The sequence below is a fragment of the Monodon monoceros genome, unplaced genomic scaffold, assembly GCF_005190385.1.
Source record: "Monodon monoceros isolate NGI ecotype Baffin Bay Population unplaced genomic scaffold, NGI_Narwhal_1 Super_Scaffold_5, whole genome shotgun sequence".
In the NCBI taxonomy this organism is placed as follows: Eukaryota; Metazoa; Chordata; class Mammalia; order Artiodactyla; family Monodontidae; genus Monodon; species Monodon monoceros.
Window position 1 is genome coordinate 104,209,042 of NW_021703782.1, and position 27,007 is coordinate 104,236,048.

General features: G+C 46.4%; 1 protein-coding gene across 3 annotated transcripts in view; it reads left to right on the forward strand.

The window, feature by feature from the left end:
- MVB12B (multivesicular body subunit 12B) overlaps positions 1–27,007 on the forward strand; it is a 183,038-nt gene that overhangs the window by 40,263 nt on the left and 115,768 nt on the right. For all 3 annotated transcript variants that reach the window (XM_029201582.1, XM_029201581.1, XM_029201580.1), the window contains exons 3-4: positions 17,771–17,878; positions 22,687–22,783. In XM_029201582.1, coding sequence (XP_029057415.1) covers positions 17,771–17,878; positions 22,687–22,783 — 205 coding nt within the window. The remainder of the gene's footprint in view (positions 1–17,770; positions 17,879–22,686; positions 22,784–27,007) is intronic.

Consider the following 27,007-nt stretch of genomic DNA (forward strand, 5'->3'; position numbering starts at 1 on the left):
TTCCTCCATTGCAGCTCTTACCACTCTAGTTACAGAGGCCGGTTAGCGTGCCCCTTTCCCTGCAGCCAAGGCCCTGGAGGCCGTGCAGTGGTGTCTTTCATAGGCTCTCCCTGCAGCACGGTGCTTGGCTGCGTCCATGCTCCACCAGGCATGCAACGAGCGTTTATTGAAGTAGCTGACTCCTTTCTGTTTTGCCTTTCTGTGTCTGGGATATTGGATGCCAGCATCCAGCCAAGTTATGTTTGTGTTAAACATGAATTGAAATGCAATTACAGCCGGCAGTGTGGTTTGAGGGCTGCGTAATAGAGTAAATAAGAAGGGTGACTTAGTCACGAGTGCCAGTTCATCTCCTTTGCTTTCCCGCCTCCTGTCATTGAGAGTGACTCATGAGCCGCACGAGTTCAACTTGTCTTCTCTTAAATCCTGTCACTTTCACTCTTCCTGTGCTCCTAGCCTTGTTGGGTCTCTTCCAGGGCGCCTTTGTTAAAACCGGTCAGAAGCCCACAGCCAGGCCTTTGCGGGCTGGTTGGTTCCCACAGCACCTCTACAGCCCGCTCCGGTGGTTGTGCGGAGCCTGGGCAGAGGGCGGGCAGCAACACAGGGCAGGGGGAGCCTGGGCCAGGGTGCAGCTGGCATCCTTCCTCAAGCCCCGGACGCCATGCACGGTCGCTGGGGTTTCTGCTGATCCCAGGATCACTAGTTTTCACTGTTTTCTTAGCCAGATCCTGCTAGTACCCTAGCTGAGGCAAAAACAGTGCCGTTTATCAAAGATGTTGCCCTCTTATATTAGACCTGTTTTGTTTTCCTTAGCCTCGTTGAACTGCATTCAGGAATTATATCTTATAATTTGGTCTTACCTTGAAGTTAATTGATTTGGTTTGATGGAAAAACTTCCTTCTTGTTCTGAAGAAGACACTTAGATGTCTTGGGGTCTCCAGGATCTTTCAGCCCTGTGCCCTTGCTTGTTAATGAGCATTTCTGTAGCCTCCCTAAGTCAGCCTGCGGGCTCCTTCATAGAAGCGCACTCTCCTAGGTGCGGAGGAGGACTCCTTAAACTTTAGAGACGGAGCAGCTGAAGAGGGGAAGCACTCAGTATTAGCAGGCATTTGTCAAGCCCTCACCACGTGCAGGTCCTGCGCTGGGCACTGGGGATTGTCAGGTGCAGTCCCTGCCCACAGGCAACTCACAGACCCAGACAGGAGGGGTAAAATGAGCAAAGACATGGAGCCCCTCTTCCTTCCCAAGATTGATCCCCCCATGAGAGGGGAGTTCTCAGTTCCACGTCTTCCTGCCTTGGTTCTTGCTTGTAAACCCCTCTCGTGAAAATCTCTCTCCTTCTTTCCCTCTTCTCTCCCCCTTCCCTCCCCTCACAAGCATGCTGCTGTCCGCTCTGTTCCTGAAATCGGACGCAGCTCACCCCGTGCTCCCTAAGTGTCCCGCTCAATAGCTTTTTCTTCATTTTTATTCTTCTTGATCTCATCTCAGCTTTGGGTGCTGTTGACCAGTTTCTTCCTTCCTTAATGTGTTCGTTTTCTGAATATAGAACTAACGCACGCTCATCGTAGACAATTTGGAAGATATAGAAATGTACAAGGAAGAAAAAAAGTGGCTCATAATCCTATCACTCAGAGGAAAAATGCTGTTAACATTTTGACATACATCCTTTAGTTTTTTTCCCTCCGTGTGTGTGTTTTAGCAGTAGTGGGATTCTGTCATATATTCTATGTAATAACATGCTTATTATTGCATTGTACGTTACTATTATACTATCGCAGTGTTTTCTTGAGTCATCAGATATTCTTCTCTAGCCCTTCTTTCCTGAAGCACTCTTATCCCTTAAATGAGATTCCGCCTCTCTCCTCCTTTGTTCTTCCCCATTTCCCCTTTGCGTGGTATCTCTGCCACTACCACCACCACCCCCGCCCCCAGGTTCTGACCCAGTCTCCTTCACTGTATGCTCTCCTCCAGCCTGGGGCCAGCCACTCTTCACCCACCCCTGCTAGCCTCGCTCCTCAGCCAGGCCCACGTTTCCACCTGCCTGGCAGACAAGCCCACAGGTCGTGGCTGGCTGACACTCAGCCTGAATATTCCCATACTGAACTGTCTTGTGTGTCCTTCCCAACTCCCCACCCAGGTCCCCAACCCACAACTGCCCCTGCTCTGAACTCCCTCCCACTTGGAGGCCAGGACCTCGCCATTCGTGTCCTGGATAGTCTCTTCCAGGAGGACTCTGGTCCCTCCCTTCTCAGCTCTGGATTTTCTCCTTTAAGCATCACTCTTAGAATTTCTCCTCCCGCTCTGAGCTCTCCAGACACTCTCCCTCTTGCCCAGGGGCGAGCCCTGAGTCCTGCATCTGCCCTGCTCCTGCACCCTGCCGTGTGTCTCCTCTCAGAGTCCCACCATCCCAGCTCCTCGCAAGTGGGCCTCTTAGGACCCAGGCCCCTGTCATTTCTGGTCCTGTCTTCTTTGGGTCCGTGCCTTCCCCTCTTCCTCTGCTTCATTCCTGCCTGTTGATGCTTTATGAGGCCCCCACCTAAAGCTGCCTTTGATTCTTCTCTCGCCCCACCCCCACCCCCCGCACCCTGAATATCCGTGCTGTGTCTGTCCCTGTGCTAGTTGCTTCCATGGATAGTATCTACTTCGCAGAGTGACCGCATGAAGATACTATTATAATCTTATTTTACAAATAAGAAAACAACCTCAGAGAGCTCAAGGGCTCAAGATCACACAACAGGTGGGTCTCCTGCCTCTAAGTGTTGTGTCCTCTTGCTGACTCATCACATCTTCTGGCTTTCCTCTGAGGGAGGCTCCGCGTCTTACTCATACTTGTATACGCTGAAGCGCATGGTGCCATGCCTTGTGTATCGTAAGTGCTTAGTAAATATTTGCTGAAAGAAAAGTAAAGACTTGTGGCCTGATGGGATGAATTGCATCCTAGTGATGACTGTACCCATAAGTTGAAGTCTCTATTTAAAGCCAGGTCAGCCAGCATACCCCACTGTGGCACGGGAGGGACACAGTGCTTCTGACACAATGTGAGCAGCAATATTTACCACTGAGGAAGTGTTTTCTGTATGCTAGGTGCTCGGCAAGGCTCATAATTGTCTCTTTTAATTATTACTACAACTGCGTGAGATAGAACCTATTGTCTCCATTTACAGAGGCAGAAGCTGAGGCTCAGAGAGGTTGAGGAGCTCAGCCAAGGTCACACAGCTACTAAGTGGCAAAGCCAGGATTTGAATTCACATCTGTCCTGTACCAAAGCCCATGTTTTAAGCTGCTGTGTTCTGCCTCCCTGGCCCAGGAGAGTAGGGATTGGGCCGTGTGAGGCCTAGGTTGTTAGCTCATAGCCAGAAAGGGACTTTGGAACACTGTGCCATGTTTAGCCGGGACAGAGAGGGTGGTCTTCAGGGGCTGAGCTAGGCTTCATCAGCAGCTTCTCTTTTGTTCTCTTTTCCTTCCTCTGCTTGGCAGACTCATCCTCCATAACGAAATTCTTACTCTCCGGATTCCGTGATAGAGAGAGAGTCAGTGAACCCTGCCTTTTTTTTTGTAAATTAACAATATCTTCATGACATTTTAAAAATTATAAAAGCTCATTTCAGAAAATCCAAATCATATAGAATTACAGAAATAAAGAGCAAAAATATTACCTTTTCTTCCCTGTAATCCTACACGTATTATTAACAGTTTGGAAATATCCCGCTAGGCTTGTTTTTTCCTTTTGCAAGAAATTGTATGTATGTATTTATTTATTTATTTATTTATTTTCGGTATGCGGGCCTCTCACTGTTGTGGCCTCTCCTGTTTGCGGAGCACAGGCTCCGGACGTGCAGGCTTAGCGGCCATGGCTCACGGGCCCAGCCACTGCGCGGCATGTGGGATCTTCCCGGACCGGGGCACGAACCTGCGTCCCCTGCATCGGCAGGTGGACTCTCAACCACTGCGCCACCAGGGAAGCCCCTGTATTTATTTTTAATAAAATAAGGAATACAAAAACTTCTTATTTTAGAAATATCAAACAACACAGCCAAAGCTCAAGCGCCTTTCGACCACACCTGATTTCTATTAGCTGCTGTCATCCATTGGCTTTTTCTTCCTTCTCCTCTGCATTTGCGTATGTAAATAACTTTGAGAACTACAGCTTCATAACTTGTCTTCTCAGTATGAATTAGATCATGCAGTGAGCTCTCGCTACATTTAGATCATGCAGTGAGCTCTCGCTACATCTTTACTGAAGGACGCACGTGTCATTTAGCTCTTCCTAGATCAGCATCTGTAGCTCACACACATTCCCACTCCTCGTGTGTGGTGTCCGTGTAGGCTGAGCGCTCTGTGCAGGCATCCTCCCCCTGCTCAACTTTTAGTTTCATTCTGGTTTTTCACTAAACAAAGCCTTAGTACAGGCCTCCTTGTTTGGGTCGCCAGGCTTAGCAAATAAGAATAAGAATACAGCGTACCCAGTTAAGTCTGAAAAAATTTGAAATTTTTTAAAATTTGAAAAAAATGATTCATTGCTTACCTGAAACTCACATTTAAGCGGGTGTCCTTCCTGTGTCTCCTCTGGAAACGCTCCTCCTTGTGCACATCTGCGAGTATTTGCATGCCTCACTCCTTTATTTTTAAGGTCTCTATTGTCTGATTTTTTTTAATTAAAAAATTGTGATACAAAACATTTCATATACATACAAAAGTATAGACAGTAACGTAACAAATACCCACATAACCGCCATGCATCTTTCCCAAGTCTTAACGTTTCACCAGGTTTATGTGAGGTTTTTTTTTTAATAAAAGAAACAAAACGTTACTGGTGCCTGTGCACCCTCCAGGCCCACGTGTCCTTCCACGTGCCAGAGTAACCACTGAGTTTGGTATTTATCATTCCTATATGTTCTTTTCTGCTTTTATATAGATGCTATCATATGGAATCCATATCATACTGTACATATTTTCAACTTGGTTTTTTGCTTAGCATTGTTTTTGAGATTTATCATTGGGGATATGTGTGGCTCCCGTTCATGTGTCTTCAAGGCTGTGTGGAATTCTGTCGCATGAATATACTGTGATGTATTTATTGACCCTTATGTTGATGAAGATTTGGGTTGTCGCCAGTAATTCACTACTATGAACGGTATTGCAAATAATATCCTCATATCGTTATGCTAAGAATTTCTTTTCTAGGGAACAATTTAGGAGCAGAATTGCTGGGTCATTTTCCCCTTACTGAACATAGTAAATGTGTTCTCCAAAGTGGCTATGCCAGCTTGTGCCCCACTCATTTTGGTCAGATAGTTATGGTTTAGTCAATGATTTACTGTGAATGGTATAAAATTGTCATTTTTAATTTGTATTTTCCTAGAGCGGGTGAACATTTTCTCATATGGCTTCTACATATTCTATATAGTTTTTCTTTTCACTTATTTCTTTTTCTCCTTGATTTGCAGGAGTTCTTTATTTATTTTGGATATTAATCCATTGTCAGTTATGCATTTCTCACAGTGTGAGGCTTGTCTCTTCACTATTTGAGTGACCTTTGTAGGATCAAAGTTTTTAATTTTAGGATAGGGAGATTCATCAGTCTTCTCTTTTATGGATTTTCTTATACACGTGTGTTTATTTCTTCAATAATTCCCTCTATTAAAATCATAAAGATAGTTTACATCTTCTTTGAAAAGTTTTAAAGTTTTGCTTTCCACATTTAATCTTTAACCCACCTAGAATTTGTTTTTATGTGAGGCAGAGCTCTAGTTTAATTTTTTGGTCCACAGCGATTACTAGGCACCTGTGTGCTGTTGACTGAGTAGTTCATGCCTCGGCCACTGGTGTGTCATGGTCCACAGCGATTACTAGGTACCTGTGTGCTGTTGACTGAGTAGTTCATGCCTCGGCCACTGGTGTGTCATCAGCAGCTCTGTCACAGATTGAGTGCTCGTGGCTGAGAGGAGCCCGCCCTCCACCTGGGTGCCAGCCAGGCCACTGATGCTGCTCTCCATGGGGTCTGTGGAGGTCCAGGGCTGTGTCCTGGCGTGGCTAGCTGCAGGTGGCAGAGGCAGGAGCCTTTGTGACCCAGGTGCTCTCTCCTGACCACCAGGAATGCAGAGGAGATTCCCCTTCGATGCAGCCCAGTGCCCTGCCCATGTTTCCTTCCCATTTCCTGTCTCATGGGCCTCACAGTCCCCAGGAACTGATTTCCCTGTGTCTTCCCTTCCCCATCAGCAGATGCAGAAGCAGGGCTCCTGATTTCCAGGGGTGTCCCCAGGACCCTTTGCTTTCTTGCGCCCCGCCCAGCACCAGGAACTGGTCCCTTCTGTGCCTGCGGTTACCACGGCAGCTGCAAGGAGGGTGGAATAAAGAGAGGGCCGTTCCATGCAGCCCCTGATGTGCCCCCTTCACTCCATGTACATCTTTCACACTGTACATTCTTTTACTTGTTCATTCAGCCATCTGGCAGATATCTGATTGTGTCCTACCAGCAAGGCCCTGGGCTATGTCTTCTGAAAAATTTAAGGAGCAGAAGTAATAATAAAGAGCTGACATTTTTGGAGTGTCTATCACGTGCCAGATCTTATGCTAAGAGTTTTTTTAAAAAATACAGCTTTATTGAAATATAATTCACATACCATAAAGTTCGTCCTTTAAAAGTGTATAATTCAGTGGCTTTTCCTGTAGTCAGAGTTGTGTAATCTTCACCACTGTCTAGTTTCAGAATATTTTCATCACCACAAAAAGAAACCTTATACTCGTTAGCAGTCACTCCCCATCTCCCCCTGCCTCCAGCCCCTGGCAACCACCAGTCTATTTTCTGTCTCTATGGATTTACCTTTTCTGGACATTTCATATAATTGTGCAGTATCTGGCCCTTTGTGACTGTCTTGTTTCTTAGCATAACGTTGTCAGGGTTCATCCATGTTGTAGCATGTGTCGGTACTTCATTCCCTTTTTATGGCCAAATAGTATTCCATTGCATGGATAGATCACATTTTGTTTCTCTGTTCATCAGTTGATGGACATTTGGGTTGTTTCCACCTTTTGACTCCAAAAATCCAAGTTCTTTCCTCCATCTCATGGTTTTCTCCATATTAGAGAAGGTTTGATGCACGCAGCTGTCAGAAGGGAAGATCCTGGAAGAAGAGAGTTCGCTCCTGGCTAGTGTGGGCAGGGAGGCCTGGCGGGGTGGGACTCTGTCAGCCACCCGCTGAGCGACGAGAGGGAGCCACGGGGGCAAAGCCGGGGAGGCAGGAGGTCGCCGGGCAGATTAGGAAAGACGGGCTCAAAGAGGGAGAGCTCGGCCCGTGCTCTGGGACGTGAGCGCAGAGAACAGCCCGGAGGCTGAGGGAGCGGTGGCAGGCTCAGGACAGAGCTGCGCATTCGTTTCTCCTGCTAAGAAATATCAGACATCTCAGCTGAAGACCCCTGGCAGACTTGAGTCTCCCATCAGGATTCAAAACAGTAAAATGGCGCAAATAAATCAGAACCGAAACGCAGGCATTCCTGGGCTCATCAGCAGGTAAGTCAGAAGGCTCTTTTCACTTTACCGTGTGTAGAAGGCATTTGGGCACACCTCCTGTTAGGGACCCAGAAGGCTGTTGTGCCCACACTGGTCTGAGTAAGGGTTTAAGGGGCTCCACGGTTGGCCACTGTCTGGCCTGGGCCAAGTGTGTGTGTTTCAGCAGAGGGTGATCTAACGCGTCAGGAGCCCTTTGAACGCCGCTCTTGTTCCTAGTGTCTGCCAGATGTTTCCTTTGCAACGTCTGCGGAATGTCCTGGCCCCTTTGATTGCTTTCTGTCTGGCAAGCACATCTTTGAATTGTGGGCGGGCTCTCTTAAAACACCAGGGTGTGAACAGATTGACAAAAACCGGTGGTTAGCTGTCTTTCAAGAGCTACTCTTCGGGCAAGAGTACTTGATACTGACATTGAAGGACCTCTGACAGTTTTACGGATTTACTGCACAGACCCTCTCCAGGGGGCTTAGTTGGGGAGCTGATTTACAAAGTGTTTCTCAAGTTTAAATCCAGCATATCTTTAGTTCTCATCCCATCAAATGAAGTCTTTTAAATTGTTGCTTTTCTTTTTTTTTAATATTAAAATTTTTTTAATTTTTGTTTTTCTTAGCTATATAGAGTGAAAAGGTACAAACTTCCAGTTACAAAATAAATAAGTCATGGGATGTAATGAACAGTGTGGTGACTGTAGTTAACGATACTATATCACATATTTGAAAGCTGCTCAGAGACAGTAGGTCTCTAAAGGCCTCATAGCACACACACAAATTCTGTAAGTACGTATGGTAACGGATGTTAACTAGACGTACTGTGGTGATCATTTCATAGTGTATAGAATATTGAATCATTATGTTTTACAACTGAAACTAATGTAATATTGTATGTCACTTATACCTCAGTAAAAATAAATTTTAAAAAATAACATTAAAGAATACCCGTAATCTCGACTGTGCAGAACCAAACAGTAGTTAATATTTTGCTTTGTATTTGTCTAGATCCTTTTCTGTATAGATAACTTTTAAAAAACAAAATATGAGATTGTACTTTTTTAAAAAACATTTTTATTCAAGTATAGTTGATTTACAGTGTTGTGTTAGTTTCAGGTGTACAGCAAAGTAAATTAGATATATATATATATATATATATATCTCCATTCATTTCCAGATCCTTTTCCCATATAGGCTATTACAGAATATTGAGTAGAGTTCCCTGTGCTACAGTAGGTCCTTGTTAGTTATGTATTGTATATACAGTAAGTTTGTATATGTTAATCCCAGTCTCCTAATTTATCACTTCCTCCCACATTTCCCCTTTGGTAAATCTGGTTTTGAGATCTGTGAGTCTGTTTCTGTTTTGTAAATAAATTCATCTGTACCGTTTTTTTAAATTAGATTCCGGGATTGTACTGTAGAAACCATTTTGTAACTTATTCTTTCCGCTGAACTTTCCATGTTAGTAGATACCTGTCCTCAAAGTTGTTTGAAAAGGCTGCTGAGTCTTCTGTTGTAAGGGTGCCCTGTAATCATTAGAAATGTGTCACTTCCTCCCCACTTTTGCCGTTACACTGTCTAGACAGCACCCCTCCCCCGCTACCAGGCTCCAGTCCCGAGCCCCTCTCTCTGCCCCTGTCACCCATCAGCCTTGCTCCCCCTGCCGTCCTCACAGCACCCCACCAGCCCCCCGCACAGCTCTGTCTCCAGATCTCATGCCAGCATCTTCCTGTCATCTCCTCAGAGAGACCCCCCGGTCCCCCACCCGAGTAGCCTCTCCCTCCCCACAGTCACTGTCCCCATTACCCTCTTTTATATAAGATGCTTATTACCTCCTAAAATTATCTTTTATATTTGTTTATTTGTTTGCCTGTTTATTGTGCATCTTCCCCCATCTAGAATGTGACCCCTATGGGGTCAGGGACCGAGTCTGTCTTGTCCAACCCTCTGTCCTCTGCACCTCTTCGGGGTCTGGCGCCCAGAAGCTCAGTATGAAGGAGCAAATGATGATCCACTCTTGTGCACAGAACTGATTATCTCCTCAGACTCTCTGCCCAGAAGTGGAATTCCTTGGTCACAGAGCATATATATCTTTAAGGCTTTTGATATGCAGCACCAAATGAATGTAATTTAAGGCTGTACCACTTAGTACCCATTTCAGGAGCAATTGGTGTGCCCGTTTCCCCCTTAAATGGATTCTCTCATACGCTTTTTGGTAAAAAGATTCCCCCCACACACAATAAATTATGGACATAATTCTATATATAGACATACTTCATCCTTTCTAAGAACTGTATCGTGTTCCATTACATAGACATACCATAATTTGTTTAGCCAAAATCCTTTTGTTCCTCAATTTCCTCATCTATAAAATCAGGTAGTAACTGACTATTACTTACAGTAACTCATAGGGTTGTTGTGTTAAATGAGTGACTTACACTAACAATTTGAGAATAAAATATTTAGGGCAGGTCCTGGCACATAGAACACACACAGTAAATGTTAGGTGTTGTTGTGATCCTTGCAGCATGGAGAATGCAGTGGAATAGACTGCAGAGTAGGGTCATCGATGATGATGGTGCCACATCTCCCATAAGTCCATGCACCTCTCCATCGAGGTCCTGAGCAAATGAACCCAAGTGTGTTTTCTTCCTAGGTCTGCCTGCTTGGGCACTCCTTGGTCCTTGTGGGACAGCATCCTCTAGTACCTTTTCCTCCACCTCCCCCGGTGTGCGTGAGCTCAGGTATTCCCATGTCCTGCAAGTTAAAGAATGTAATTAGAACACTAGGCCTTGCCTGAAGTCTCACAAAATAAGTCAGTCATTTCAGCGTTACAATTAGTTTGTTTTCTTCTCTTCTGTCATCAGAGCGAAGCTCTCCAGACCCACATGCTTCCAGAAGTGTTCTCAAGCCCTCTCTTCCCTGCAGCATTCAGTCTGAACCTGTGACATGTGCCCCCAGCTGCCTTTCACTGTGGCATTGCTGGTGCTTCTTTAAAGTGGCCCTGGGTTGTTCTTTGTGTTTGGGTCCAGGGAGGCCTGCACGTGGCTTCTCAACTGACCCAAAGGCAGGGCCCACGGGTGTCCTGGTTTTGATCTGGGAGGTTGACTATCCTTCCCTGGGCCATGGGTGGGGGGGCTCTGCTTGCTGGGTGCTGAGGGGGGAGAGGCAAGGTGCAGGGAGACCCACCTCTGCTCTGACCAGTGAATGACTTTGAGTTTACAGAGGTTCTCCAAGCCTCATCTTCTCACCTGTAAACTGGGTAGTAAATAGTACCCATTCCATTGGGTGGTTGGGAGGATTCACTGAGAAACTGCACATAACCTGCTTCCACCAGAGCCTGGCAAACAGTAAGTACTCGGCAGGAATTCCTGCCCCACCACGTGTCCTCAGACCGGGAGGGTTTCCTACAGTTAACCTCAGGATTCCTTCACACGGGCTTGCCCCATAAGCCAGCTGCAGGTAGCCAGCCCCGCTCCCCGCGGGCCGTCAGGGCTTCCTGAACACATGTTTCCCTCTGGGACTGCTGCATGTCGGTGCAGAATTTGACCTCTGAGCTTGAGCCCGAGAAGGAAGGAATTCAGCGGCCTGGGCTGCATGAGGCAGAGGCTGAGCCCGCCCTGGGCAGGCAGCTTGTCCACGTCCCGGCGTTGGTTCTGCAGGACTGGGGGCTGCCACTCGCAGACACCGGCCTCGGGGCTGCAGGCCCTCCTCATTCTCGTGTTAGCTCTGGTGGACACCGGCAGTGGAGAAGGCGCATTCGGCTTTGAACATTGTCACGCATTGGGACACACTACAGAGATGCCTAGAACCGAGGTCATGTGCCTGTAGGAACATCCCTGATGGTCCTGATAGTAATGGTTCCTCTAAAAGGAATGATACCCCCATACTGTCTTCCATGGGACATTTTCCCAGCTCTCTGATTTTTTAAAATTAAAATTTGTTTTTCTTTTTAACAAAGTGATACACGTACAGGTTAAAAAATCAGAGTACTAAAAGGCTTATAAGAAAATATAGCTGCCCCCAGCCATGTCCCTGCCCGCTCTCCATTTTTCACTCCCCAGAGGCAGTTACTTTCAACTCTTTTAGATTTTTTCACTTCTGGTACTTCATCTCCATGTTTCTAAATAATGTGTTTATGCTGCTTATTTCTTTTCTTTTTTTTTTTTTTTGCGTTACGCGGGCCTCTCACTGTTCTGGCCTCTCCCGCTGCGGAGCACAGGCTCCGGACGCGCAGGCTTAGCGGCCATGGTTCACGGGCCCAGCCGCTCCGCGGCACGTGGGATCTTCCCGGACCGGGCCACGAACCCGTGTCCCTGCATTGGCAGGCGGACTCTCAACCACTGCGCCACCAGGGAAGCCCTATACTGCTTATCTCTTGATCTACTTATCCTCACGTTTAGTGTCCTCATAATCTCCCCCTATCAGGCAGTATCACAATTTTTGGTAAATTAGTGGGCAGTGTTTACACATGTAAACATTGGGTACCACTGAATCAAGTAATGTACCAGACTAGGGTTTCTTTCTTTAACCCTTTCCTTTTCTTGGAATTAGTTCTTGACTTGTTTCTTTCATTTGCTTTATTGTCTAGGTGCCTACTGATTTTTATACAAGAATTTAACATTTTCCTTTAAAATTTTCAAGCTAGTTACTAGCTGTTAGTAACAAGCTAGTTTCAAGCTAGTTACTAGCTGTTTTCAAATAGCTTTACGCCTCTGGTTTTATTTGTAAATGCTCCAGTACGTCCATCACGTGCCCGTCTGTATCTCTTCCCAGTGCTGGAGTAAAGTCCCATACTCCCTCCTCCCTCAGAGATGGCGGCATCTCTCTTTGTTCCACAACCTTCTCTGCTTTCCCTCCTGTCCAGGCCCTGCCCGGCGGACGTGCCACCGCCGTCCTCTGGCTGTCCTGTGTGGGATCTGTTCCTGGAGCTCAGGGTTTCCTCTTTATTGATTCAATCCCCAGCCGTGTTGATGCATCCTCCTGTAGGTTCAAGGGTGGGCAGGGGATGAATTTAGTAAATTGTTGCACGCCTGCAAAGGTCTTTATCCTACCTTCATGCTTACTTGATGTTGGTTTAGGTGGAGAATTCCAGAATTCCTCGGAATTTTGAAGAGGTTGTTCTCTTAGTTTCCAGTGTTGCTGGTGAGAAGCCTGATGCATTCAGATTCCGTTCCTCTGCACGTGGCCTGTTATTTCGCTCTGGAAGTTTCAAAGGCGGTTTCTTCATCCCAAATGTGGTGGGATTCTCCATTGCTTTGCTTTGGGGTGGGGCTTTTTTATTCACTGTGCTAGAACTCTCAGGACCTCTTTAAGGTGGAGGCTCACCTTTTGTTCCTTTTTTTATTTCTCTTTCTGGAAATTTCATTAATTGGATGTTGTATTGATTCTTCAGTTTTCTTAGTTTTTTTCCTCTCTAGTTAACCTCTTCATCTTTGTATTTTACTTTCTGGAAGATTTCCTCAACTTTCTCTTCCGATATATTTTTTGAACTTGTTATTTTAGCCGTAAGTTTTTTATGTCTAAGCTCTTTACATTGTCTTCAATTGTTCCTTTTAAAATGTTTTTCACATTATTCTGTTCTTGTTCGGTGGTTGCAATGTAGTCACTCATCCCTCTGAAGATATTGATTATAGAGTTGGTTGGTTGTTCCTTAGCCTTCACTGTTTCCTCATATTATCTGTACTATTTTCAAGTTCCCCTTTTCCTAATAATTTGAGCCCTGTCTTTCATATTTGAGACTCCCCCCGATGTCTGGTGACCCTTTGTTGTCAGGTAAGAGTGAGGCCCTAGCTCCTGGGGTCGGAGCCCCGCGGTGGGGTAGGCCTGATGACCTGCGGGCTGCACAGTGGGTGATGCAGCAGGGAGCTGGCCTCTATAACAGGAGGCCACAGAGCCTGTAGGTGCTGGTCCTCTCTCTGGAACTCTTTAGTTTCTCCAGAGATGCATCCTTTAATTTCCAGCATTTAGAGCGTACACCTGGCTGCCGAGGTACCAGAAGCAGGAAGGAGGGTGAGCCTGGAGGGGGCCACCATTCAGTCACCATTCACTGTGCATAGTTACCCCCTCCTTTCACTCTGGAGTCTTACTTCCTCCTTCACCTCCTTCCCCATCAGTCTGGTGTTCTGGAGCCCTGAGCCCTACTGGTCCCGTTTCTGCAGAAAATACTTCTGCAACAGGGGTAGGGATCTGGGAGTCTAATGGCTTTGTGTATAGGCCTGTTCCCATCTGCCTGTCTCAGCCCTAAACTCGCACCCACCCACCTCCAGGCCCTCCACCGTCATCCCAGGGGTATCTGGTGGCTCGGGGCCCTGGGACCTCCGTCACCGCCTCCACTCTGCTACACCCCAGACCATCCACTTGCCACACCTCCACACACCCGATGGCATCTCTCTTGTGTTGTACTCCTCTCTTGCACTTTATTTTAGTGGCCCCAATACTTCCTCCACTTTGATTGTCATCTTAGAAGAATATTGGCAGAGAAGAGAGATAAACCCACGTGTCCGTTCTGTCACTGCCCACCTACTCCTCCGCAGAGGCAGCTCCTGTACCAGAGAAGATGCGAGAAAGAGAGGGGGAGGGTATGAGAGTGTGAGTGGGAGTGTGTATGTGAGTGTGAGTGTGTGAGAGAAGAGTGTGTGTGTGTGTGTGTGTGTGTGTGTGTGTGAAGCCCTGTGACAGACACTCTGGGGGTGCTGCAGCCAGCAACAGCATTGGACATATTCTAGTCATTTGGGGAACAGGGCAGGGTACAAATAAGAACCGAAAGAATAAGTGGCCTTATTGTTGAAATGGGGATGTGGCCGCAGAGTGGTGATTTTGAAGCGGATACATACACTCAGTTCAAGGGATTAAGTCCTGGGAATTTCATTGTTTAGAATTCTTATTACGCCACTCCAGGAGTCGCAGGGTCCTTGGTGTTTCACGCTTTGCTCCAGATTGACCGGCTGATTCTTTCATTCATTCCGTCAGCAAGTTTTGGTGGAGCCCATATGTATCAGGCAGTATGCTTAGTGCAGGGGATAAATGGCCATCAGGCATCGTCCTCATCCTGGTGAAGCTTTTAGTCCAGTGGCAGGGCAGTAGGGGCAGGTAAACGTTAATCAGGCAGGTACCTGATGTGCGTCTGAAGACCAGGTCCGGTCCCAGAGATGGGGAAGGAATCCCAGAGGACCGGAGATTGGAGCGGAGCCCGATGTGACAGTGCAGGGCTTTTCGAATCCTGACGTGCTGTGGTATCAATTTAAATATCTGTTTTGCTCTCAGGGCAGACATCCTCATGTTTAGTGTAGACCTGTTGGCGCTGGTTTTGTGGGCGTCCTGAGTGGGCACTGGGGCACGTCTCATGCATTATCCCCTCTGTCCCCGCAGTGCCCACAGGGTAGGGGGCTTGCTTAAGCATTGGGGTGTCAGGTTGGGGTCTGCTGTGCCTAGAGCACTTCTTCCTCCTCCCCCTGCAGCCTCCCATCCTGGGACTCAGGACTGAGCTCACAAGGGCAGAGTTTAGACGTGAAATTCTGCAGGCGCGCCCATGTAGCCACCTGCCACATTTACCTTGTAGCTCATCTAACTTGGGATGGGAAGAGTTTAGGTTAGATAGCACCTTTACGTGCCTGGGTTGTAAAGAAGCTTTGGGTACTTCTTATCGCTCCACGGAGGGCAGGGCTGCGAAGGCCCAGGCTGTTACACCAGGGCCACTTCCCTAGTCCGGCTGGGAGCCAGGCCCGGGCCTTCCCACTTCCTGCTTAGCAGTGGAGCCGGCAGCCAGTGTGGATCCGGCCTGCGGGCCCCAGGCTGCAGGCAGCTGCGCTCTGTCCAGATACACACACGCACGCGCACACACACACACACACACACACACACACACACACTCCCCTGCCCCCTGTCTTTCTCTCCCTCTTCTCTCTCTCACCCTCACCTCCCTCCACACCTCCCCTTGGCTGGGGTTGGAGGGCGATACACATTTTCACTTCATTGCAAAGGAGTCGTGGCCTCAGGGCAAAGCTGGGCCTTTGGATGTCTGTGTTGAATGTTTCTCAGGAGCGGATTGGAGGACTGTAACTGCCGGGATGAGAAGGAGAGAAGGGGGCCTCTGAGGAGGGAGCAGGTCCACTGCCTGCTTTCTCCCTTGGCAGTCCTGCGCCGGCCTCTTTATCCTACCAAGGTGTCTTCTCATTCAGAAAAGGGAAAATTCTAGCAGTGGGTGAGAGGAGGGAATCATCATTTTCAAACCCTGGAAACAATAGCCTTGATTTAGGGTGCATAACGCCCCTCAGTGGAATTTCCAGTAGCCTGGAAAGCCCTTCTGAACTGCCTGCCTTTTCCGTGGAAGGTTGGACACAGCTCTCTTCCTTCTGAGTCCCAGCCTGTGGTCCCACAGCCTTTGAGTGTTCTGCAGTCTCTCTATTTTTAAAAATTTATCAAAAGTAATGCATTTATTATAGAGAAACCACATAGGTTCCCTTATTTCTTTGTTCCTATAGCATCTTTTCACATTTTAATGGTTCTGAAGTTAGGATGCATCTTAAAATAGATTTGTGCATTTTGATACGATATTTCTTTTTTCCTGAAGGAGTGTTCTTTAAATCCATGGGTGATTCCCAAATGACTACATCTTAGAACTGAGGAAATACAATAAAAGTACAGTTTGGGAAACAAAAATCTTTCAAACATGGAACCCATGGGAGAAAACAAAGCAAAAGGGATCCTTGGGAGTGGGAAGTTGGGGCCACTGCTTCCAATTTCATGTTTTCTGAGCAACTTTATGTATGACCGTTTCGGGGGGAGATGCGGACAGGGCCTGATCCTGTTCCGTCGTGTTTCTTTCTGTGAGGGTGACATACTTGGAGCAGACGTTCCCTGAGATTGTCCCCATACCACTCCTCCTTCAGATTTCAGGTCAAACATATCTGCGTATTTAGAATAAGGACTTTTCTTTTCCCTTTGTTGCACTTGCTAACTTACGATCGTTGGGTTTGAAAGAAGGCATTTTTCTTTTGCCAGTTGGCCTTTGGGCTTTCCAGAGGCCCCTCAGAGAGCATGGCCGTCGGGGCTCTGGGGACCATCCCAGTGGAGCCACCCCCACCCCCCTGCCCTGCGCATGTGACAGTCCGAGGTCGTGGGCCTCCTGTGCAGTGTGGACACGGGATGGGGCTGCATCAGGGCCATTTTGTGTAAAGAATGGAGGTGATTTCAGCAGTTTGTGAGAACGGCCTGGAGCTTGTCAGATCAAGGACGGGTTCCCAAAGTCTAAGCCTCAGAAGGATGAGCAGGGAGATGCCCAGAGTGCCCTGGCAGGGGCAGGGGTGGCGGCTGCAGAGCTCACCCCCAAAAGGGCACTGCTCCCAGTCTTCTGGGGGGTCCCCCATTGGGGTCCAGCTAGGGTGTGGGAGGTTGATTAATACTCTGACCTGTTAGGCCGCTGAGGGAGGAAGCAGCCCAGGCCCTGATGGTCCGTTAATGAGTATTTTGGAGAGAATGGGGAGAGTGCATCCTGGCCGGCCTCCGTCTCCTCTCCCGTGTCCTTGTGAACGCTTCCCACTAGCCCCAGCCCCGCAGTCCCATGCACAGGTCCTGTAAGACTCAAATCAAGGCCGGCTTCATCCTTGAATGCTGCTTAGAGGAAAATTTTTGCAGCTGAATACAAGAAGATGGCTCTTTAGACTATAAACAAGCAACTGAGTCTTTTTAAATTTTCCTATCATGCTACAGTTTCCAACCTTGACTACCACTCACAGAGCTTGTGCCGAGAAGAAACAGTGCATCTCCCAGCTCCCCGCCCCCCCCCAGCACCCAGCAGAGTCCCAGTGACGGCAGCCCCTGGCCAGCCCGGGTCCCAGACGGAGCAGGAGGCTGTGCCAGGCTCACGGCAGGCGGTGCCCCTTTCAGGTGGCATTTCACGCCCCCATTGGACTTTTTTCTGCACCCTGTACTATCCCCCGAGTAAGTGGTAATGAGCAACTTAATTTGCTGACTTCTCCAATCCCTTCTTGGTCCATGACAACAAAATTTGCTCTTTTCTCATTAGAACCACTTTTGTCAGGGTGTCTTTAATCAATGGCTTCCCCAGGGACAGTATTTTTAGAAGTTGTTATTTTTCACACTCTCCCTTTACCCCTCTTGGAAAATCTCTTCTCAGGGCCTCATGAAATGGACTAATGAGATGCCGCACGAGTCCAGGCTGGAGTTAATTGGTGCAGGTACGAAGAAGCTGCTCACACGCCCTCGGCTGCATCCTGCCTCACCTGCTGTCCTTTTCTCCATCTCTTTGGTGTAGGTTGCACAGACAGCAGATGGTGTGGATGCTGACCTCTGGAAAGACGGCTTATTTAAATCCAAGGTTACCAGATACCTGTGTTTCACAAGATCATTTTCCAAAGAAAATGTAAGTCTTAGTGGTTTTCTGTTTGCTACGTGAGCACAAGTCATTTACATTCCTGTTTGAAATCTCCTCGTTTTTTGGTTGTGGTTTATTTTCATCACTATGTTAATTTATCTGTGGTTTTAGTGAATGGGATAGAATCAGCAGCCTGTGCTGTGTTTCATTTATTAACAGTATTATTAACCACATACCCAAGTGTACAGTGAATTCCATTAAAACGTGTTCTCCAAAGGAGACTAGGAGATTTCTCTCACAGCTCTTGTCTGCCTGCCTTTCCTGCAAGTAACAAGTCACAGGGTAGTACAGAGGTAAGTGTCTTCCAGGGGAGCTGGATTTAAAGCTGACCAACAGATGGGAGCATAGCTAGAAGGATGCCACGCGGTCACCCCTCCCCCAGACATGGCCTTGTTAACTTTCTCCCCGAGTCTCTCTGACATATGACATTTCATCGTTTCTGCAGGTAGGTATCCACCACACAGGCAGATTTCTTTTACTGTGTTGTTTAATACTTAAGCCCATAAATTAGGAAATTTTAAAGACATCTACTAAAGCTCTTCCAACAAAGTATTCTAATGGGTGGCTTAGAAAAAAGAGAAGTGGCTTTCGTGAGCGTCCACCCTGTGTGAGACCTGTCCTGGGCACTCTGCACATATGCCACCTCTGTCCTCAGACAGGCTCTTGAAGTACTAGCTCCTTTCCAACATCAGGGAGTTTTCATGCTTGTCCAAGGCCACCTGTCTTTCCTAACCCCAAATAGGGAGCAGTCAGATTTTCATTTTTAAGGTGACATTTTATTTTGGGCCTGAATGCTAAAAAAAAAAAAAAAAAAAAAAATTGGGTGGGAAATATTTTGATAGATTTTATTATAACAGTAATACGTGTTCATGATTTATAAAGAAAAAATCAGGTTCAAACATCCCCATTCAGAAGCATGCAAGGGGAAAGGCAACGGTCTTTCTCCATCACAAACCCCACAGCCCCGTGGTCCTATCACGGTCCTCGTGCGTCCCTGCAGCATTTGCTGGCTGTGGACAGTCACACAGTTCTCTGGCCCGCACCCTCTTCCACCAGCCATTCCTGTTGTTTGTTGGTAAGTCTTTGTTAGGAAAATGATTCCTAACAGACTCAGGGAGAACTCATTGCTTTAATTTTTTCCCACTAATGATGACAGTAATACATGCTTGCTGTAAAGAACAGAGTTTCTGGTGGAGTAGGGGAAAGTCCTGGCAGGTGAGCCTGCGGTGGGTCTGAGCGGGTCCCTCATGTCACGGTGCAGCCGAGGAGACCCCAGGAACAGGTCTGAAGGCTGGGTTACCCTTCCAGACATGGGGCTCGTGATCTTAGGGGTAGTGCCCCCTTGGCCCCATCCTTCCCTCCTGCGTCCACATCCACATACAGTTCTCTCTTGTCCCCTTTGTCCCTGGAGCTTACCTAAACCTTTTTTGAAACTAGTCGTATTCTTAGCTTTTGTCACCTCTTTTCTGCCCACTGGCTACCCTTTCTGCAGAAGGCCTGTGTGTTCACTGCCGCTCAGGGCTGTGAGGAACAACTCCTGAGGGTTGAGCATCTTGTTCACACCCTCACTCTGCCGGGTGGTTTCATGTGTTCACTCCTGGTCTCCACTCAGCCTCTCCTACTGAAGAGGAGACCGTGGCCGCAAGGGACAGCTACGATCTCGTTGGTCATTTTTGATTTCTGTTTTTGTTGCATTTTCTTGAAGGCCGTGGGGTGTCGGTGCTCTAGGCCAGAAGAGCCCCTGATCCCTTGGAGTGGGGACAATGACAGGTCTCAAAATGATAGAGAGAAGTCACTGGGGCTTGTTAATTTTAGGCGTCACGGGTAAGTGGATGATAGAAAATACACCGATTTAGTCAACATTTGTCGAACGTTCAGGAGATGTTCCTTGAGTGCCTACTATGCGTGTCTCGCTCCATGAGGGCTGGGCAGACGTGGGGAGGTGGGCGTGATGGGGGGATGCAAGATGAGGATAAGGGCAGTGGGAGAATCCTCTGCCCCTCTTTTGAGGCAGTAAGGAAATTAGGTGCATTTTATTTTCAGAAAAAGAAAGAATGGGTCCTATAGTGAGATCCAGAGGGATACAGCTGAAGGGGTGGCAGGGGCCCACTTGCCAGCCCAGGATTAGAGCAGGAATAAGGCACATTTTAATGTTACAGCCGGTCTGTCCCGGCCCTGCTGTCAGAGCCAAGACTTTGCATGACAGTTTTTTACAACTGCAAAGGAGGGATGTGGAACCTCAAGACTGGACAGATTCTTAATTAGGTGACTTGAGATTCGCTGTGTAGGAGTTTGCAGAGACTCCTTTGGAACCTAAATTCCTTTCCCCCAATAATGCTATTAATACAGAAACCTGGCTTTGGAGTGACATTGCTTCCTGGGGAAGGATTGAGATTAATTGTACTTTTCACGCCCTGTACTTTCTGCATTACCTGTAATAATAATGTACATAGATTAGGTAGGGAGGATATTAAACAGAAGAATTTATGAACATTTGAATATTAAGTTGGTTATCTGTGGCTACCTTAAATGCAAGGTTGTCAAAAATAATTACAGTATACTAGCAAATACTGGCTACCAGAGACAATATAAATACCCTGAGTCAGTGCATATTGGGCTTTTGGCATGAATCATTTGCTCAACAAGGATTGGGAATACGTTCTTCATATTTATGAGGAGGAAATGAAAGAGAGTACGGGATGGGGGAGGGGAGAGGAACAAGCAAAATTAATGGTGTCGCAGAATTTCTGTATTAAACCCGGTGCAGTGGCAGCCCCTGCACGGAGGGACCACACTTGGGCTGCGGGAAGCTCTGACAGGGCAGGCTCCCGTTCCATATGCACAAGAGGGGTTTTTTCATGCTTTTTTTCATGGCTGCACCACTGATGTTCTGGTTTTATGATCAGGGACATTTGTAGAGTGTGGAGTGTGAGGTCGCTAAGTGGTTTGCAGTTGACATCTGTAAAACCCAACTTTTGTCAAGTAGAAGACGTTTGAGAAGGATATTGATGAACACCCGTCCATCTATGGGGCAGGAAAACATACCCAGTTGTTAATTTCTCAATGCAGAAAACAGCGATGACGTGGAAAAGCAACTGCCATGAAAAAAAAGTTATGATAGATTAGATCAGGTGATTCTGAAAGCAGGTGATGCTCGCGAGCTGGGTTAATGGTTCAAACCCTTCCTCCACAGTCAGACATTTATTCCGCATCAGTGAGGGTTTCGCTTTCCACTTGCTGCGCTGATCTGTGCATTGTTTTCCTGGGACCCAGCTACCTGAAATGTAATAATATTAAATCCTCGGCAAACACCGTATTTCTAGAGAAACGGTTTTGTGACCACAGTGCCGAAAAAACACTGGTCATAGTTTATACTTGACATTTTGACCTTCAAGGCTAAATTTCAAGAATTTATTTCATTTGTGTACTTTTGGTTTATAATACATTTATTAAATATACTTTTAATATATCTATTGATATTGTTTAGATTCATCGTCCAAGCAAATCCAATTTGATTTCTGGTTCTGAGTGGCCCACTCAGTTAAAAATTGTACCAAAAAACATTAATTTATTCAGCAGATAATTCTTGAGTACCTACTGTGTGCCCAGATCTATGCTAGGCTTGGATGTATAGTAGTAGCAGAGATAGTTGTGGTCCTGATGGCTCTCAAACTCTAGTGGGGAAGCAGATGTTAAATAAAAACCTCACAAACATGTCATCATAAATTGATATGAAGGAAAATTACGAGTGCCGAGAGAGGACATAGTATAGAGTTCAGATGATAGGAATTCCCTGATTGGCTTTCAGGGATGGTGTTGGCACTGCGCAGGATGGGGTGCGGCACAGAGACGGAGGGGCACGCCCTTCTCTGAGCAGGGCGCCTGAGGAGTTGCTGTGCAGGGCAAGGTGGTGGGGTCGTCCGGGAGCGCAGAACAGGTATACTGAGAGTGTGCTCATGGGGACTTGTGGGGATGAGGTGCTCCTGGAAGGTGAGCATTCCAAGTGCATTGCTAGTATCCTGACAGGAGAGATTTGGGATCAGAAGGCATCATTCTTTCTTTAACTGAAGAATTTAACGAAATCTCCGAGGTGGGCCCACATATCTCAGTTGTAGGGTAGATCGCTTCAGAGCTTGTTTCCAACTTGAAATGTGGGCTGCGAGTGCCAGTGTGTTGGCAGAGAATTCTCTCTTGCAATTACAGGATGGCATGCTGTCTTCGAAGATATTTTTGCACTGGTTGCGGAAACTGCGCACTGTGGACCCCGTGCACTACCACTAAGTAGAAGCTCTAAGAGGCCCTTGTGCATGTCATTTTAGAAGATGTGTAATATTAGGCAGCAGGGCTTTTCACTGTGTCTTAGTTTATGATTCGTGGGGTTTTACAGAATGTGTCTAGCCACCGAAATGTGTGTCGATATGCAGACTGGCGATCACGTAGGAGTGTGATAGGTTCTCTGTTAGGCTGAGATGCAGCTCTCCCTGTGCAGCGACCACCCCAGGAACGTGCCCTTTCTAAACCTGCTACCCCAAGAGCTGATGCTCAGGGCTCATCTTGCTAACCAAGGCCACATCTGAGTGAGTGGCTTTGAGGTTCTGCAGATGAAACTCCTCCCCGGGGGCCATCAGAGTCCCTGTGTAACTGCTGGGGAACATTAAATGACACCTACTGTAATTAACCTGCTGTCGTGAAGCTGCACGAGTCTTGTGTTAAATATGCATTTTGAAGCCAAAATGGCAAACCCACTACAGGCGTGTTCAGATTAATCATCTATATCTCTTTTCTTTCTTCCCAAGAGCCATTTAGGGAACGTGTTAGTGGACATGAAGCTCATCGACATCAAGGACACTCTGCCTGTCGGCTTCATCCCAATTCAGGAGACGGTAGACACACGTGAGTCACCCCTTACTACTTCTTGTCACGATGAGAATTTTCTTCCTTCAGGTATATTTTTAGACATTTTTATGTGCATTTTTCTTCGGAAACATTTTAGGAGGCCTTACTGCGTGCCCCAAATAAACCCTGCTGCTTTTGACATATGCCTGACTTGGTTCTCCAAGGAGTTTTCAGTGTTCTGGGTAGCGGCATGTAAATGAGCAGAACGGCGCTCCCTGCTGAATCGGCTCACTCAGGAAGGGGACAGTGAAACCGGTTATAGTTTGTCCTTAGCCCGTTCTCCGGTGCTGCTGAAGCCAAGCTTGGCATGAGACCCAGAAGCAAAAGGAAAAAACCAAAAGCATGCAGGGAACACAAGTGCAGTAATAGCCCCATTTGGGGCTCTTGGAGCACAAAGAAAAGTCAGAACCAGAAAGACTGCAACTTAGAGTCCTCAGGATTCGAAATTGAGGGAAGACTCTGATCCCTGAGCAGCACAGAGTGGAAGTGAGTGGCGGACACGTCGGAAGCTTCTTCAGGATCCTGGGGCACTTCGAGGTTCTTGTCGTGCACGCCAGTTATTAAATAGAGCTGGAAACCTCTGGGTAGTTGAGCCTCCTCATTTTGATGTGCTATAACTTGTTTTATTTTAAATTATTTATGACCAATGTTAGGATATCCACAACAGCGATGCAGTAAATAAAAAACAAATACAGAGAATCCTTTCTTTATGACCCATGATCCATTTATGAAACTCTGCATTTCACTTTTTGTCACACATACTTTATTTTTCCATAGTTAGCCCCATTTTGGACCTACATTTTTTTTTTTTTTTTTTGCTGTTTTCTTGCAAGCATTTCTTATGGACCAGACTTTCCATATTTACACAGATCCCCACACAGCTGTTATTTTAATGGAACAAGTGAATTCCATTGTGTAGCCTACTTTTCTTAATAGTCTCCTCACTTTTGGACATTGGGCTGCTCTTGTTTGTTACTGACGTGTATTAGCTAATAATTGTGATAGTTGGTATTTAGTATGTCTTTACCGTATGCTAAATGCTCTACATACCTGATCTCATTTAATCTTCAGTAAGACCCCTATTTGCAGATGGGTATTATTATACCCATTTCACATATGAGAAAAATGAGGCACAGTAACTACTTAGGGATTAAAGAGCTTATCCAAGGTTACACATCTAGAAGTGGGGGAATAACTAGATTACACACACAAGCGTGACTCCCCACACTTTTAACCATAGTGCCGCTCTGTAAAAGCATGTGTTTAAGCACCTCTTACCAGTAGATTTTATATATTTATGTATTGGAGTTTGGGGATAACAGCTTTCTTGAGGTATAATTCACATACCATACAATTAACCCATTTAAAGTTACAATCCAGTGGTTTTTAGTATATTCGCAGAGCTGTGCAACCCTTACCACAATCAATTTTAGAACATTTCATCACCCCAGAAGAAACCGTACCCGTTAGCAGTCACTCTCCCATTTCTCCCTAGTCCTCTCCTCCCTACCCCGCTGCCAGCCCTAGGCAACCACTAATCTACTTTCCATATAGATTTGCCTATTCTGAACATTTCATATAAATGAAGTTGTATAATCTGTAGTCTTTTTGTGTCTGGCTTCTTTCACATAACATAATGTTGTCAAGGTAGGTTCATGTTGTAGCATGTCAGCACTTCATTCCTTTCTTTATTGCCAAGTAATATTCTGTTATATGGATATACCATTTTGCTTATCCATTCCACTGATGGCTATTTGGGTTGTTCCACTTAGGGTTATTATGAATAATGCTGCTTTGAACACTGATGCACCAACTTTTGTGTGGCCATATGTTTTCATTGCGCTTGGGTATATACCTAAGTGTGGAATTGCTAGGTCATATGGTAACTCCATACTTAACTTTTTGAGACACTGCCAAACTGTTTCTCAAGGGAGCTATACCCTTTTACATTCCAGCCAGCAGTGTTTGAGGGTTCCAGTTTCTCCACATCTTCAACACTTGTTATTGTCATTCTTTTTAATTCTCACCATCTTAGTTGGTATGCAGTGGTCTCTCATTGTGGTTTTGATTTGTGTTTCCCTTAATGGCTAATGATGTTGAACATTTTTTATATGCTTATTAGCCATTTGTAATTTTCTCTGGAAAAACGGCTATTCTAATTCTTTTGCCCATCTAAAATTGGGTTTTCTTTTTATGATTGAGTTGTAAAAATGTTTTAATATATTCTTGATATGTCCTTTATCAGTTATATGATTTGCAAAAATTTTCTCCCATTCTATGGGTTTTCATTTCACTTTTTTTTCTTTTTTTAAATTGAGGTATAGTTGATGTACAGTTATTCTGTTTTCTTGATGCTGTCCTTTGAAACACAAAAGTTTTTTATTTTGGTGGAGTTCCATTTACCTATTTTTTTTCCTTTGTTGCTCATGCTGTTGGAATCATACCCAAGAAACCATTGCCAAATCCAAGGTCACCAAGATTTATGCCTGTGTTTTCTTCTAAGAGTTTTATAGTTTCAGCTCTTTCATTTATGTCTTTGATGCATTTTGAGTTAAAGTTTGTGAATGGTGCAAGATAGGGGTTCAGATTTGTTCTTTTTTTTTTAAATTTTTTATTGAAGTATAGTTGATTTAAACAAATGTATCCTTTTGCATGTGAGTATCCAGTTGTTCCAGCACCATTTGTTGAAAAGACTGTTCTTTCCCCTGTTGAATTGTCTCAGCATCCTTGTTGAATACCAATTGACTGTAAGCATGAAGGTTTGTTTCTGGTCTCCGAGTTCTCTTCCATTGATCTATATATGTCTTTCCTTATGCCAGAACCACACAGTCTTGGTTACTGGAGCTTTGTAGCAGGTGTTGAAACCAAGTGGTATGAGTCCTCCAACTTTGTCAGGATGATTTTGGCTGTTCTGGGTCCCTCAAATTTCCATGTGACTTCTAACATTAGTCAGTTTCTGCAGAGAAGCCAGCTGGGATTTTGATAGGAATGGTGTTGAATCTGTAGATCAGTTTGAACATGTATAGATTTTGAATGATTTCCTTGTGATGCGTTTACAAGGACTTGAGGCTGCTGGGTCATGTGTCCTCAACGGCCTGCTCCCGACCTTCCTCTACAGCAGAGGTCCCCAAGCTTTTTGGCAACAGGGACCGGTTTCGTGGAGGACAGTTTTTGTCGGGGGTAGGGGAGGATGGTTCAGGCGGCACTGCCAGCGATGAAGATGAAGCTTCATCTCGCCCGCCGCTCACCTCCTGCTGTGCGGCCCGGTTCCTAACAGGCTGAGGACCGGTACCGGTCCGTGGCCCGGGAGTTCGGGACCCCTGCTCTGCAACGTACTTCTTACCTTCAAGCACCCCATGCTTTACCCAGACCGAGCCACTTACTGTGCCGTCTTCATGCTCCTTTCTTTTCGGACTCCTCGTATTTGCATTGTTGTTTTCCTGGCCTAAAGGCCCCCTCCCTCACTCTGAATATCCACACCCCATGTCTTTCAAGGGTGAGCTCAAGACTGCGTGAAACAGCCTCTGATCCCTAGATGTGAGTCTGAAGCAAGCTCTCTCTCCTCTCCACAGTCAGCCACAATGGATGTGTGTCTACTGTAGGCACTGCAGGCTCTGGGATATAAAGATGAGCCTAGGAAAAGAACCCACAAGGAGCTCAGTCTAGCGGGTGGCTATAATCACTCGGAGGTCAGGTTCCCCATCTGCCTTCTTTACTGCTTTTCACCTGCCTGGCACAGCACACCTGTGTTGAAGGGAGGGAGGAGAGTAAGCAAATGCCAGTAACAGTGGTGGGAAGCCAAAGGGAGTGCTCGATTCTGCTTCCGAGTTCCCATCTTTACCTCTGTTAGGACAGACTGCACCAGGCATCATGGGAAGAACTTGGGCTCTGGAGTCAGACTCACCTAATATTGAGTCTGCCCCTGCCACTTACAAATGAGGGACCCTGGGCAAATGACTTCAGCCTCCCGGGCCTCAGTTGCCTCAAACGGGGGGGGATATTTACCTGTTTTCTTCACGCCTTTGCTACTTACTTTCTTCGAGGGCAAGATCCGTGTTTAATTCATCTTTGAATCACCTAAGGTACCTGCCATACACAGTGCCTTGATCAGAGGATGGGCTCAGTAAAGATAAGCTTTATTATCCTCTGCTGCGAAATTAACTTCCAGGAAATACCAGTTCACGTTGCCACTAACGATCGCGGCTTGTGCCTGTTTTCCGG